Here is a 13,637-nt window from a genome sequence, read left to right as displayed (position 1 = left end):
GTCAACATTTACTTTCGTAACTAAATGAGGAAGTTAAGAAGAAGAAGATTAGGACAGAAAATTACACTCCTGCCCATAAGGGGATTAAGGTTTTATTACCTCTTTTTCATGAAGTGATTGTGAGAATACGATTTCATCTTGATAGATTAAAGTTCATATATTCTCAGAATTTTGTTGACAAATCTAAAGATTAATAATAAAAGAGACCGATCAATTAAGTTTTGAGAAGCTACAAACTTTGTCGATCAAGCATAAACCACTTTGTCACAATCATATCGTGAAATGAAGGTAAGAAAAAATTATTCCAACTTCATGGGCAACAACATAAAATAAAAACAACCAGTAATATCATTGTGTGAAAGAAAATAATAGTTTGTGCTTGTTTTCCGTTTCCTTTAGATTTCATGTATTGTCCTTAGGAAGAGGGTCCGAGTACATTTTTATTTCCTATAACAATAACTGAATACTTTGCTCCAGTGCCAATTTTAATTTCATTTAATTTCAAAACGTAGACACTTACTTCACCCAATGGCTATTCTTTTTCAGGTTCTGTGTACTTTCAGTACATCAGTCAAAAGAGAATATTTCAAAGAAATGTATGAATAAAACAAGTTTTGATTGTCTTAAATCTACCCTTGGTTAATAGAATTTAATAGAATTTAACCTCTACTACTACACCACTTGGTCAAAATTTATTTTCGTAACTTAATGAGGAAGTTAAGAAGAAGAAGATTAGGACAGAAAATTAAACTGCTGCCCATAAGGGGGGAATAAGATTTTGTTAACTCTTTATCATGAAGTGATTTGGAGAATACGATTTCTACTTGATAGATAAAGTTAGAATATTGTCAGAATTTTGTTGATCAATCTAAAGATTCATAGAGACCGATCAATAAAGTTCCGAGAAGTTATAAACGATATCGATCAAGAATAAACCACTTTGTCACAATCATATCATGAAATGAAGGTAAGAAAAAATTATTCCAACTTCATGGGCAACAGCATAAAATAAAAACAACCAGTAATATCATTGTGTGGAAGAAAATAATAGTTTGTGCTTGTTTTCCGTTTCCTTTAGATTTCATGTATTGTCCTTAGGAAGAGGGTCCGAGTACATTTTTATTTCCTATAACAATAACTGAATACTTTGCTCCAGTGCCAACTTTTCATTTCATTTCATTTCAAAACGTAGACACTTACTTCACCCAATGGCTATTCTTTTTCAAGTTCTATGTACTTTCAGTACATCAGTCAAAGGTGAATATTTCAAAGAAATGTATGAATAAAACAAGTTTCGATTGTCTTTATTAAACCTAACCTTGGTTAATATTCCTTCTCCCATTGTTAAAATAGAAAAACAAACTTGTATTTCCATATGTCTGTTCTTTGCAAAATGTGCCATGGAGATTTTGTACATGTATATTTATGTATGTTTGTAAATAAATTATCGTTTGTTTAGTGCCAGAAGGGCATTATCTCATATACTTTAAAGGTATAGACCAGTTATGGTCATGCGATTGCATTGTGAAAGAAATGTTGTGGAATCGATCAGAAAAGGTTGATCATCTAGCATCTAGCATCTGCAAGGTTCTGGAATCATCAAAATGATAAGAAATTTGGCCCATTCTTCGTAAAGTTACAAGCACTATACACAGAAAGATGTATATGGGACTACCCTATATCTCTCACAGACCATGAGAGAAACAAATTTACCAAATATATGAATTAGTAGGCGGTTTCCCGGCAAGTTTTTTATCATCATGTATTAGTCAAAACATATTCTTTCACATGATTGGTAATGAGAGCTTCCATTTCATTTTTTGAAATTGGGGCGTTTCCAATACTGGTCTTTACCTTTAACGCAGAGTGAATGTCCTTCCAGCTTTAAACAGACGTTATGTTTCCTAACTGTCAATGTTACATTTAACTGAAGGTATCTTTCAGTAATCAATTAAATATTCGATCTTACATAAGTGGTACGAGGTTTTGACTATTCCTATTCCAACAGAATCAGTTGCACAATATTATTATATATCGAGAATATAGAGAAATCAAATAATACACACATGAGAAGGTTTGTCATTTCAAATGTTATATATGTATTTATTGTATGACATAATCATTTTAATCTTATATAAGTGATCTTTTATACAGCACATGACATATCATTTGTTTTAGTTAACGTAGGTTCAATTTTCTCATTTTAATTTTGAATCACATAAGATATGTGTATCATACAACAGCACCAAATATCTACAGACTGTGCACTGTGCATCAGATAGAATCATTCTTTGAATATATTATAATCAATAATGCTTTATAAATATTTACAATAAATTTGTAATAATATTGTTATCTGAAAGACTGTACATATTGATTTTCGACATGCAACAGAGAGAAATATAGATTTTTGTATTCCTTATAGTCACAATTGAATGTTTCAGATTTTCCTTTTGTATTTGTATAACAGGAAGATTGTAATGCATAAAAAAAGATAAAAACAGGAATCTTTTCAAATGTGGCCACCATCCACATGTTTAAAACTTCGCACGGTTCCTTGTAAAGTGAATACCGGTATTGCTATATATTGGTGTCTTGCTCTTCTTACATGATGTGTGGGTGATTACCAATTAACAAAAGTTTGTTACCATTTATTACACACAACTGTCATCATTTGTGCAAAGGTTTTCAATCAGGCAATTTATCAAAAATGATAAGTATCTGACTGTCTGGCTTGTTTCATTTATCTGCAAGGCATGGTTGTAAAAGTATTCATACAAAGAAATTGGACTGACTTACCGGTACCTGAATACCAACGTTTTGGGAATTGCTCCATGACCCCAAATTAAGTTAAAGGAAAACAGTTCAATGCAAGGTTTCTTCAGTGTTTAAGAACATAAGCAATTAGTCATTCAAGCTAGTGCCTTGGGAAATATATGACTAACCAGCCCATGCAGTGTAGCATCTAGATCGCTATCTATGCAGGTTACACCTCAGCAAAAGAACACAGGCTCTCAAAAATAGATGTAAAATAAAAGTTTTTCTTTCAAATTTAAGCAATAGCCCTTGCCAGCCAAGGCAATCACCCAATTATTGTTTAGGAGCTATAAAGGATTATATCAACAAGGCATGAAGCTTGTGAAAGATAGTTTATAATCAACAGTAACAAGTCCTACTTCTGCTACACAATGTCTCTTCACATAAACATTCAATGAATGCAGGGCATATTGCCAGTCCATGTTGAATGTGGGGATGTTGAGTCACTGAATTTGCTGGCAATTTTCTAGAAAATGTGCCAACAAGAAAAAAAATTCATTAAAAAAATGAATGAACGCAGATTTAAAAATTGATGGTAGAAAATTTGAGTGACTGTATGCTAGATGTACCAGTACACATTCCGGGTACCTTAGCAGTTTATTTTCACAGCCATTAGCAAGGTTTCTTATGTATGTACATGTGTTGCACGGTAGACAGTGTTAAGGATCTTGTTAGCGGTGTGATTACCCTAAGCAGCCCCAAAATAATGACTCACTAGAAGGGATGGAGGCTTCTGGAGGTCACCATGTAATTGTTTCCCTAGGTTAAAAATAAAACTCTTTTACATCACATTCACTGTATTATCTTGTTTGACCTTTAAAACGATTTATCACAGTAAACTTCCACATTCTCTTTCAGTGACTTTGCACATAATATGAGCATTTGATATGTCCATAGATGCTTGTAAAAGGATACTTCTGTAAGTAAAACTAAGTATGGAAAGTGATATTCAGTTTGTACACTGACTGGGGGCAGGAAGTCTGTATGCTATTTGCAAGTCTTTCAAATCAAGCACTGTGAATCCGGATATGCATGCATATGACACACAATGCATACCAAATACTGCATTTCAAAAATACATTATGTTCAATATATCAAATGGGATGTCATAGCGACACTTATTTAAAGCTTGTATCAAGCTAGAACTTAAATCTGTCTTGAAATTATTATTGATCTTGCTGTGTAGGACATGACACAATCTGATTAATGCTAGGGTATATGAAAAATAGACTTGATATTAATGTTGTAGTCACACACCGAAGATACACAATCCACCGTTATTATGAAATTACACCATTAATCTCTGTGTCATTATTACACAAAAGAAGAAAGATAGTCACAAATTTCCCTTTAAATATGACAAACCCCACACATGTATAGATTCTAGCGAGGAACTTTAGAATCGAGGCAAAGAAAAGTATTAGAAAAACTACACAAAAAATGAGACATTGGCACTCTTGCGATTGTCTAAAACCATGCAATCAGTTATACTTGTCAAGTGTATGTTGGGCATTTGCATGCATATAATTTAATAAAACACATCAATGATTGTGATAATTATAATATGACTATGAACAGGTTCATTTACAAAATATACAATGAAGAAAGATATACATGGTAAAATTCTACATAATCATTTGAATATATATTCTACATGGCAAGCTAACACAAATATCAATACTCTTCTCGGTAACATTTTTATGACAGAGCTGGGTTACACATTCAATAAACAATCATATTCATTCATTAAAATGGAAACCACTGTACATTGTCAAACACATCAAATAGCATTATTATGAATGTGATGGGATCATATTACGCATGATACATTTCAAGAAATAAAACCTTAGAAATTTAGGCAAATATGTCTATTATTCTAGAGGAAATACAAACATTATTAACACTTCCAATCAATCACATTCAACTTTTAAAATATTAATGGCCTCAAGATTCATAAGATACTTTCCAAGATGAAAAAGCAATTGCACAAACAGTAAATACATCACAGGCTTAAAAGCCTCATTTTCAAATATGAACTTGCACTTTCACATATTACAATGTCATTGTTAACAACTCTAAACATTGTTGTATATACTTCCTAGTTTGAAAACAACCTAGATCCTTCTTTCATGTTTTGGCAAAGTGAGAGACAAATACAAAATATCAACCACTGAAACTAACATATAATGATTATAATAAGAAATAAATAGGTAATATAACACCGTACCTTCTCATGCAGTTTCACTTCCAAGAGATGGACATTGTCATAAAATGTCTATCTAGATTAAAGGTGCTTCATGCATTCAGCATGCTTAATTCTCAAAAAATTCTTCCATTTGAATTGTAAATCTCTTCTAAAATGTTGAAAAACATATACATGTTGTAAAATTTGCAGTATTTTACATTTTTGTTAAGTTTGTAAATAAGTCATTATTTACAATAAGAACAATGCTAATAACTGCTTATTCTGCCAGCACAGCACTTGAATCGTGTGTTTGAGTGGACGTAAAAAGTTTGTTCAAACTCACTAAAAAATCTTGGCAAGATAAATTGTATTTACTTCTACATATTGATATGATTTCCCACTTAGTGTGTGGTAACATAACTTGCCATTCTTTTGTTTTACGTGTATACAAATATACACCTTCTTAATGTATTGACCAATGCGTATACAAACCCATGTGTAGGCTTAAAACTTTCAGTAATTCTTGCATTCATTTTGGGGTGTACCAGTTTATATTTTGATTGCTTGTTGTCTTGTTCAATTGCTTTAAGAAAAGTACTTGAAACATTTTATTTATGGAATTGTATTTGATGATTAATACCTTTAAGCCTAACTTAGCCACATGCACGAACATGTCAGATGGACTTCACAATACCCGGTAATAAATCAATTATGCTTGTGCAGCAGGATATGAAACTAACGCCCTATTTATGCATAATGTAATTATACATTTGTACTTATGACATATCCAAGAAATGCTCCGCACGTATCAAAACTATCACCTTTTTTAAGTCTTGTAAACATTGATATGCAACCACAATAATATAAGTGTAACTGTAATTAAACAAACCAATAGAAACCAATAGAGGAAATAAAGAACTAATGAGTTGTCAAGAAAGATCTCCTAATGTTATAACGCCCTTTTAAAGAAAAAAAAATGGTAGGGGGGAAATTATTTTTCTGTTAGTAAGTTGTTTCTTGTTAACATGTATGCCGATCAAAATGAATAGTCTTATTGCGGAATGAACAGGGAAATACCACAATACTGTGGTATCATTGCAGTATTGCCCCCCCCCCCCCCCGCAAATATGAACGGTGCACAGAGAAAATCACTTACAGATGCATTTCGTCAATATTGCAGTATTTGTAAATTTTTGAACATGACAACATGGTTATTTTGTTCTGCTTCTGGTGTTTCATTTGTCTGTGCTTTTTGCAACTCTTCCTCAATCTGAAAACACTGAGTAAATCAATTTATAAAAAATGATTTCAACCAAAAAGATTTCAGTGAGAACATAAAACCAACATTTTCATTGATTAAGTCACTTTTAGGCTCGCAATTCGCTTCTGACCCAACACTTTCAGATTGGGGACAAAGATAAAATATCTCTTTTTAATTTGCATTCCTTGGATAACGTACCACCTTTTAGTTCCTAAATTAGCAAGAAACTTTAGAATATATTGCAGTTACATGTTTCTCTTCTTTTCATGACATTCTATGAAACATGACATAAAGGTACTGGGAACACATCACAAACCATACATTTTCTCTATCAAAGTATGAAAAGTCTAAACACTGGAGTTAGGTACTGGTTGATAATCAAGGAATAAAGCCTAACTTTGTCTTAAATTCTACACAAGTTAAGACTGGTATCTTTATTCATACTGTATCTGATTCTTTACAAACTGTTAATACGTGGGTACTCCTGGCTCTTGTAGCGATATATACATATCGGCCAACTCAGTACAGCATGACTCAAAACTCGACCTTGCTTCCAATGGTAAATGGAAGACTGCCCTCTACCCCCTTAGTCACCCTCATGCAGTCCTTCCTGGTCATTGGTGTGATCTTTGAGGCCTGTTTTCATCAGACCAAAGTTGCAAAGTTACCAGCTACTCTCATACTCGGGATATTTCCAGAAGCGCGAAATTGTGTCTTCACAAGACCAATACGCTCATCACAAACTAGGCGGACAGGCGCAAATCAGCCCAAATATTTCCCAAATAGTGGGCTATTTTGGAAACAAGACCAAAATTTCTTGGGATATTTTCTCGACCAAATAGCCCGCTAATTGCAACTTCGGCTGATGAAGAATGAAGATGCATATTAGCTGGCTAATCTGAGATCGGGCTAGTTAAAATAGCAGGTTACTTCGGCCTGATGAAAACAGGCCTTTTGAGGGTTAGTTGTCAGCAAGCATTGGTTGATCCCTCAGTCAATCAGGGTCTGGCCATCGCTCTAGCAGCTGGAGGCTGTGATCTTCATGGCAATGTTGTTATCTGACTTCCCGACCAAAATGCGTAGCTTGTCGCCGGCATTCTTGATAAGATTCATAGCACTGTTGATGAGAAAACAGAAAGAAAAAAAAAGTGATTAAATTTAAGTTTTTTCTTCAAAATACAACTTACTTTGCCTTGATTTGAAAAGTTTTTGGGTCATTAGAACACCATTATTAAAAATAACAAAAGTAATATACTTTAGGTCACATATGAATTATAACCCAGTTGTGGTGCAATTTCCTGGGGGCTCTGGAAAGTTAGAGGCTTATTTATCACCAGATTTACTTGCATTAAAAAATAGTTCATGTTTTCACTATTTCAGCATGAGCTTTGACATGATGAAAGAGACATCGATGGATGGTGGAACTGCTTACTGACCCCCCAAGGAGGGTGTTATACATAAGTAAACTCTCACTGCTAAATATAACTTATAATCCGCCCATGAGAGTAGAGAGGGATAGATTTGCAATATACTTCATATGGACAATGATCACAATAGGCCTGTTTTCATCAGCTCGAGATTGCCAAATATCCTGCTATTTGAACTATCCCGATCGCAAATTAACTGGATAATTTGCGTTTTCATCAGCCCGAAGTTGCAATTAGCGGGACATTTGGTTAAGATAATCATCCCAAGATATATTGAGCTCGTCTGCAAAATATCCCGCTATTTGTCCAGTGCGTTTTCACCAGCCCGAAGACTGGCACTAGCGCGAACGCTGACCAAAATATCTCAAGCTAATATCTCGAGCTTGAGTTTCAAGTTTTGAGGCCAAGTCTCGAGCTGATGACGACGCGATTTGTAACTTCAGGAATATTTCCCAAATCACAAATAGCAGGCCATTTGGCAATCTCGAGCTGATGAAAACAGCCCAAATGAAACAGACAGCACAGGGAAGTGTTACAGAGACATTTTCCTGGAGAGAGGAAGAGAGAGTGACAGCATATGGTGCCAACCAGGCGTCATAGAGGCGTCATATCATCTTTGAGATTAGTAATTAGTATGGACTTGAACCTATGACCTTCTTAAGGGCTCATGATGTCCACTAGACCATGTAGAGGCATCATATCATCTATGAGATTAGTAATTAGTACGGACTTGAACCTACGACCTTCTCAAGGAATCATGATGTCCACTAGACTATGAAGGGTGTCATATCATCTATGAGATTAGTAATTAGTATGTACTTGAACCTACGACCTTCTTAAGGATTAGTGTTGTCCACTAAACCATGGAGAGGCATCATATCATCTATGAGATTAGTAATTAGTATGTACTTGAACCTACAACCTTCTTAAGGATTAGTGTTGTCCACTAAACCATGGAGAGGCATCATATCATCTATGAGATTAGTAATTAGTATGTACTTGAACCTACAACCTTCTTAAGGATTAGTGTTGTCCACTAAACCATGGAGAGGCATCATATCATCTATGAGATTAGTAATTAGTATGGACTTGAACCTACGACCTTCTTAAGGATTAGTGTTGTCCACTAAACCATGGAGAGGCATCATATCATCTATGAGATTAGTAATTAGTACGGACTTGAACCTACGACCTTCTTAAGGATTAGTGTTGTCCACTAAACCATGGAGAGGCATCATATCATCTATGAGATTAGTAATTAGTATGGACTTGAACCTATGACCTTCTTAAGGATTAGTGTTGTCCACTAAACCATGGAGAGGCATCATATCATCTATGAGATTAGTAATTAGTATGGACTTGAACCTATGACCTTCTTAAGGATTAGTGTTGTCCACGAAACCATGGAGAGGCATCATATCATCTATGAGATTAGTAATTAGTATGGACTTGAACCTATGACCTTCTCAAGGCATCGTGATGTCCACTTGACTATGAAGACGCGTCATTATCATCTATGTACTTGGCAAAAATTAATTCTTTGAAATGCTAGAGCGCCGCAATGGCAGCACAGCTAAAGCCGGGGTAATATTCTCTAAGTTTGGAAGCCATTGGTGATTCTAATACCGTAGGCGCTATATAAACACTGAGTATTATTATTATTATTATTATGAGATGAGTAATTAGTATGGACTTGAACCTATGAACTTCTCAATGGGTTATGATGTCCACTAGACCATGAAGAGTGACTACCCCGGGGCAATAGACACCTGTGTTAATCAGTATATCGTTCAAAGACAGAAAGGCGTTAGCTCTGCATAAATTGATAGGAGTTAACGCCCTTCTGGCTCCAAAGGGATGATGTACAAGTCTATGATATAATAGAGAGGAACAAGCCAGAGTGTCGTCTGTGAACCCTAACTAGGACATCAAGCCTCAGGGCTAGCTCCAGCTGTTCTTGATTTGTCTACAAGGTGCCAGGGGTGGTCAGACGGGCTACTTATCGTCATGGTGATGTACACGACCTCAGTAGTACTGACCAAAGCCCCTTGTTTTGATTTGTTTTGTCCATTCTGTGAAGCGGCACCCCTAGTTTGAGAGGGGACAATGTGGATTACGAAACAAGGAAGTGATACTTGTCACACATAGACAGGACACACAAAGTTTTTTCCTCTTGAAATCCAATTTTACAAAGTTCGTTTAAGATCATATGAGAAGGGGTTGTTGACTCGAAAGGAGTTGACAGCAAGGGTCATATAGGTAGATCCTAATTATAATTTCTCTATAACTAGGTAATGGAATCATTACGCAGTCTGCACACAAACTATGTAGTAATTACATGTACACCCCAGCTAAGTAATACACCCCCTCTACCCTGCGGGATATTATTACAGGAGTGAACTCTCTCTAAGCTCACATTTCATAGTGTCCCCCTGTCTCCAACTACTGATCCACTACTAACTACAGATACCCACCCCCACCACCACCACCACCACCATCACCCCTACCCCTTGCTACCACTCACCTATCATAGTCAGCCCCCACGAGACTGGTTCCATTGACTGCTAGGATCCTGTCTCCAACTCTAAGTTTCTTACACTGATTAGCTGATCCACCAGGCAGTACCTTACAGATGTAGATTCCAGGGGACTTCAAGACCGTGTGCTGCAAATAGTAAAAAGTGGAAAAGGGTTTCAAGGTATTGCCATTACTTCTCTAATTCATGCTATAATGCTCCCCAGGTAAGCCTAAATCCGATGACCGGGGTACTAATATATCTGTAAAGCGCTTAGACACATCGTTGTATCAATGTATTGGGCGCTATATAAAAGGGCAATATTATTATAATTATTATAATAATCTGAAGTGATCCGTCTTCTTGCGTTTCCATAGCCTATCAGGAGATCAATATAACAATTTTATTAAAAGCAATTTTTCATTTTATTCTTTTCACTCCAATACGATACCTCAATATCACAAAGACAAGAGCATTACATATTACTTGATTTATCTAACATTTGATTTTTTCTGTTAACAGACTCTTAAAAAAACCCATGACACATCAGATTATAAATGACATTTTGAAGAGAAAAATAATATTTGAGGTTTGGTTTATGGGAAAGCAGGATTGACAATATAAAAGGAAAAGAAAAAGAAAGAGTTTGATGACAGCATTATCGGTTTCTTCCTCCATAATTGTAGACCAGGGGGGGGGGGGGGGTTTTACAAAGATCCTAAGTTGAACTTATCTCTAAGTAGGACTGAACATTTATGGAAAGCCATTAGCACCATTGAAAATATTTTGTAAAAACTATTTTAAAAGGCATAAATGTTGATTCAAATCATTCATATTTTGTATTATCAACAAGATTTCATGTTCTTGATGTGGAATTTTTAAAAAGTCTAGAACACTTGATTTTTCACTTTTGAATATATTTTATTTTAAGACTACAAATGGCTCTCCATAATTTTTAAGTCCAACTTAGAGTTGAGTTTGACTTAGGATCGTTGTGAAACACCCCCCCCCCCCCCAGGGAAAGTTTACAAATGCTTACCTGTCCATCCACTAGTCCAAGCCCAAGACCAGCCTCTCCCTTCTCAAGATCCACCACAAAGACGTCATCGATAGAGTCCTTCCGTTCTCTGAACGATGAGCATGATGATGACCACTCGCTGTTGGGAGACTCGGTGGTCCAACTCTCGGGGGTCGCGAGGCTGCCGGTCGATTCAGACCCCTGACGATCATCTTGCCAAAAGCTGAGGTCGCTGTTGTCTGTGATGTAGAAAGAAATCAAGATGACTCGAGTTAAGTAAGTTCTTTGGGAGAAATTGTGAGAGGCATATGTCTTTTATCTTCTTTTTATCTCCTAGGTTCATTCAGTTGAAAGAATAATACAGTCAAACCTGTCTATAGCGACTGCCGAAGGGAAACACAAACAGTGGTCTTTGAAGACACATGGTATTTGTAGACAGGAAACTTTAGTACATGATTCAATGAGAAACCATTTTCAAGGGAAACAAAAAATGTGGTCGTTTTAAACAGATAGTCACTAAAGCAGGTTTGACTGTAACAGTCTCTCATCTCTCACCACTTTACAATGTGTATAAGAATACAACATACATTACAGGTGTCATGAGGAATTTTTTAATGGGAATACCAGAAACCTCTGGATCCTGGATGCTCCTAAAATCAAGTATAGTAAAATATAAGGATTAGAATAATCATGAACATTTACCTTGGCAGTCTATTCCTTTAAGGAGCTCCTCTAAGCCCTCTCCGTCCAGATCTACATTGTTGTTGCTCATATTGCTGCTCAGAGGTTCCCCCTTTTCCGCTCCTAACACCCCCTCCACTTTCATCTTCTGCTCTTTCACACTCCCGTTCTCGACTCTTCCTCTGTCTCCATTTTGCATGGTCCTCCCGGCATCTTTACCCTCCAGCCTCAAGACCTCCTGCTTGATCCTGTCTGCCTGTTGCCTCCTCTCGTCCTCCCTCCTCCGCCTCTCTTCCGGAGACGAGTCGAATCCCAGAGGAGGAGCAATGACGTTGAGTTTGAGGTCTCCGTTGAGATCTCCATTGGTGGTAGGGGGAGATGGAGTGCGAGGGAGTTGAAAACCATTCAACGATGGTCTTGTCTTTGGCTTAGGAGGAGGTGGAGGTGGTGTCGAAGGCTTCTTCGAATCCATGGGTGACATCGGTGGTGATGGGAGAGGTGACGGAGCTCGTGTTGGCATAGCAATGGGGGATCGTGGGGTTCTTGGTGATGGAGGAATGAACGTGGGTTTGGGTGATACCGGAGGAGGTGGTGGTAGGCAAGTCTCACCATCCTCCTCTAAAATGACATCCTGGGTGATGTGGGAGATCCCGTTCTCAATGTCCATCCGATGGGGTTTGGGTTTCTTATTCTTCAGGATCGGCTTAACAACATGGTTCACAGGTGAAGTCTTGATCCCATTGCGGTCAACATGCACCACTTTACCACCATGTCCATTCTCACTGGCTCCATTGCATGAAAGAGTTCTGGAACCACTGGCATCAGTTTCTACCTTACCATTGAGTACCCTTAACGCTGCATTTGCTGTTGATGGGCAGCTGTAGCTCTTGGTAAGAGTGGGATGTGGCTTCTTTGGCTTGGGGTCTGGCAACGCTGAAAGAGATGTCTGCCTCCGGACATTCGACCTTGCCCTGACATTCCTTACGTTGTTGTTGACTTCTCCGTTCAGTTCCAGTTCCTGCATCAGTTTCTGGCATCTCGGATCGATCACTTCTGCCTCCTTTTCATTCGCGACCCTTACTCTCTTCTCTACCTCCACGTTGTCATCCAGAATGGCCCCTGCATCTTTCTCATTGGGAGGCCAGGAGGAGCATCGAGATCTGGCCTTGGGTGTGACTGCTTTCTTCCGTTTGTCCCTGAACGGGAGGTCTTCCTCGGGACCTGTTGTCTCCTCGATGGACGACTCCTCATCAAACACTGGCAAGTTGATATCTCCATGATCTGAGGAAAGAGCACATTAGATTAAAAACTATTGAGCTTTTTACCAGTACAAAAGAAGTGAAAAAAGAGGGAAAATTGACAAATGAATGCATTAAACAAACACAGGAATGTACATGTAAATGGATCTCATTTTGTTTCATTAAATGAAACTTAAAGGCAATACAAAGTTTTGGTATGGGGTCATGAATTTGGTTCAAATGAACATATTGGAAGCATATGCGATCCTACAATATTCAGTTGTCATGGTTGAAATCGAGTCTTAATTATGAAATTGTAAATAATACACTCTTCATGTTGTATAGCTCCCTCTGAAGGTCAATATATTAATTAAGCTATAAAACAATGTTTCACGACTAAAATCAACCGATTAGCTATTTCCATTTGAAAATTATATATCACAACTACATATTCTGAGATTTTCATGGTCGCAGCTACCATCATACGGCCGTAGG

At 37.0% G+C, this 13,637-nt stretch overlaps 1 protein-coding gene across 3 annotated transcripts in view; it reads right to left on the bottom strand.

Annotated features, from left to right (window-relative positions):
• Positions 1-6,972: 6,972 nt before the first annotated feature.
• The window catches only part of LOC100891417 (ras-associating and dilute domain-containing protein), a 71,818-nt gene continuing 65,153 nt past the window's right edge, over positions 6,973-13,637 (bottom strand). For 2 of the 3 annotated variants that reach the window (XM_030984349.1, XM_030984348.1), the window contains exons 9-12: positions 11,926-13,185; positions 11,245-11,462; positions 10,215-10,354; positions 6,974-7,380 (exon numbers count right to left, since the gene is read on the bottom strand). In XM_030984349.1, coding sequence (XP_030840209.1) covers positions 7,281-7,380; positions 10,215-10,354; positions 11,245-11,462; positions 11,926-13,185 — 1,718 coding nt within the window. In that variant the 3' untranslated portion in view covers positions 6,974-7,280. Of the gene's footprint in view, positions 7,381-10,214; positions 10,355-11,244; positions 11,463-11,925; positions 13,186-13,637 lie in introns of all 3 variants that reach the window. The other variant, XM_030984350.1, reaches the window with a different exon arrangement.

This window comes from Strongylocentrotus purpuratus, unplaced genomic scaffold, assembly GCF_000002235.5.
Source record: "Strongylocentrotus purpuratus isolate Spur 01 unplaced genomic scaffold, Spur_5.0 spur5_scaffold_14, whole genome shotgun sequence".
In the NCBI taxonomy this organism is placed as follows: Eukaryota; Metazoa; Echinodermata; class Echinoidea; order Camarodonta; family Strongylocentrotidae; genus Strongylocentrotus; species Strongylocentrotus purpuratus.
The sequence above is the reverse complement of the archived record's forward strand: the minus strand, read 5'-3'. Positions and strand labels throughout refer to the sequence as shown.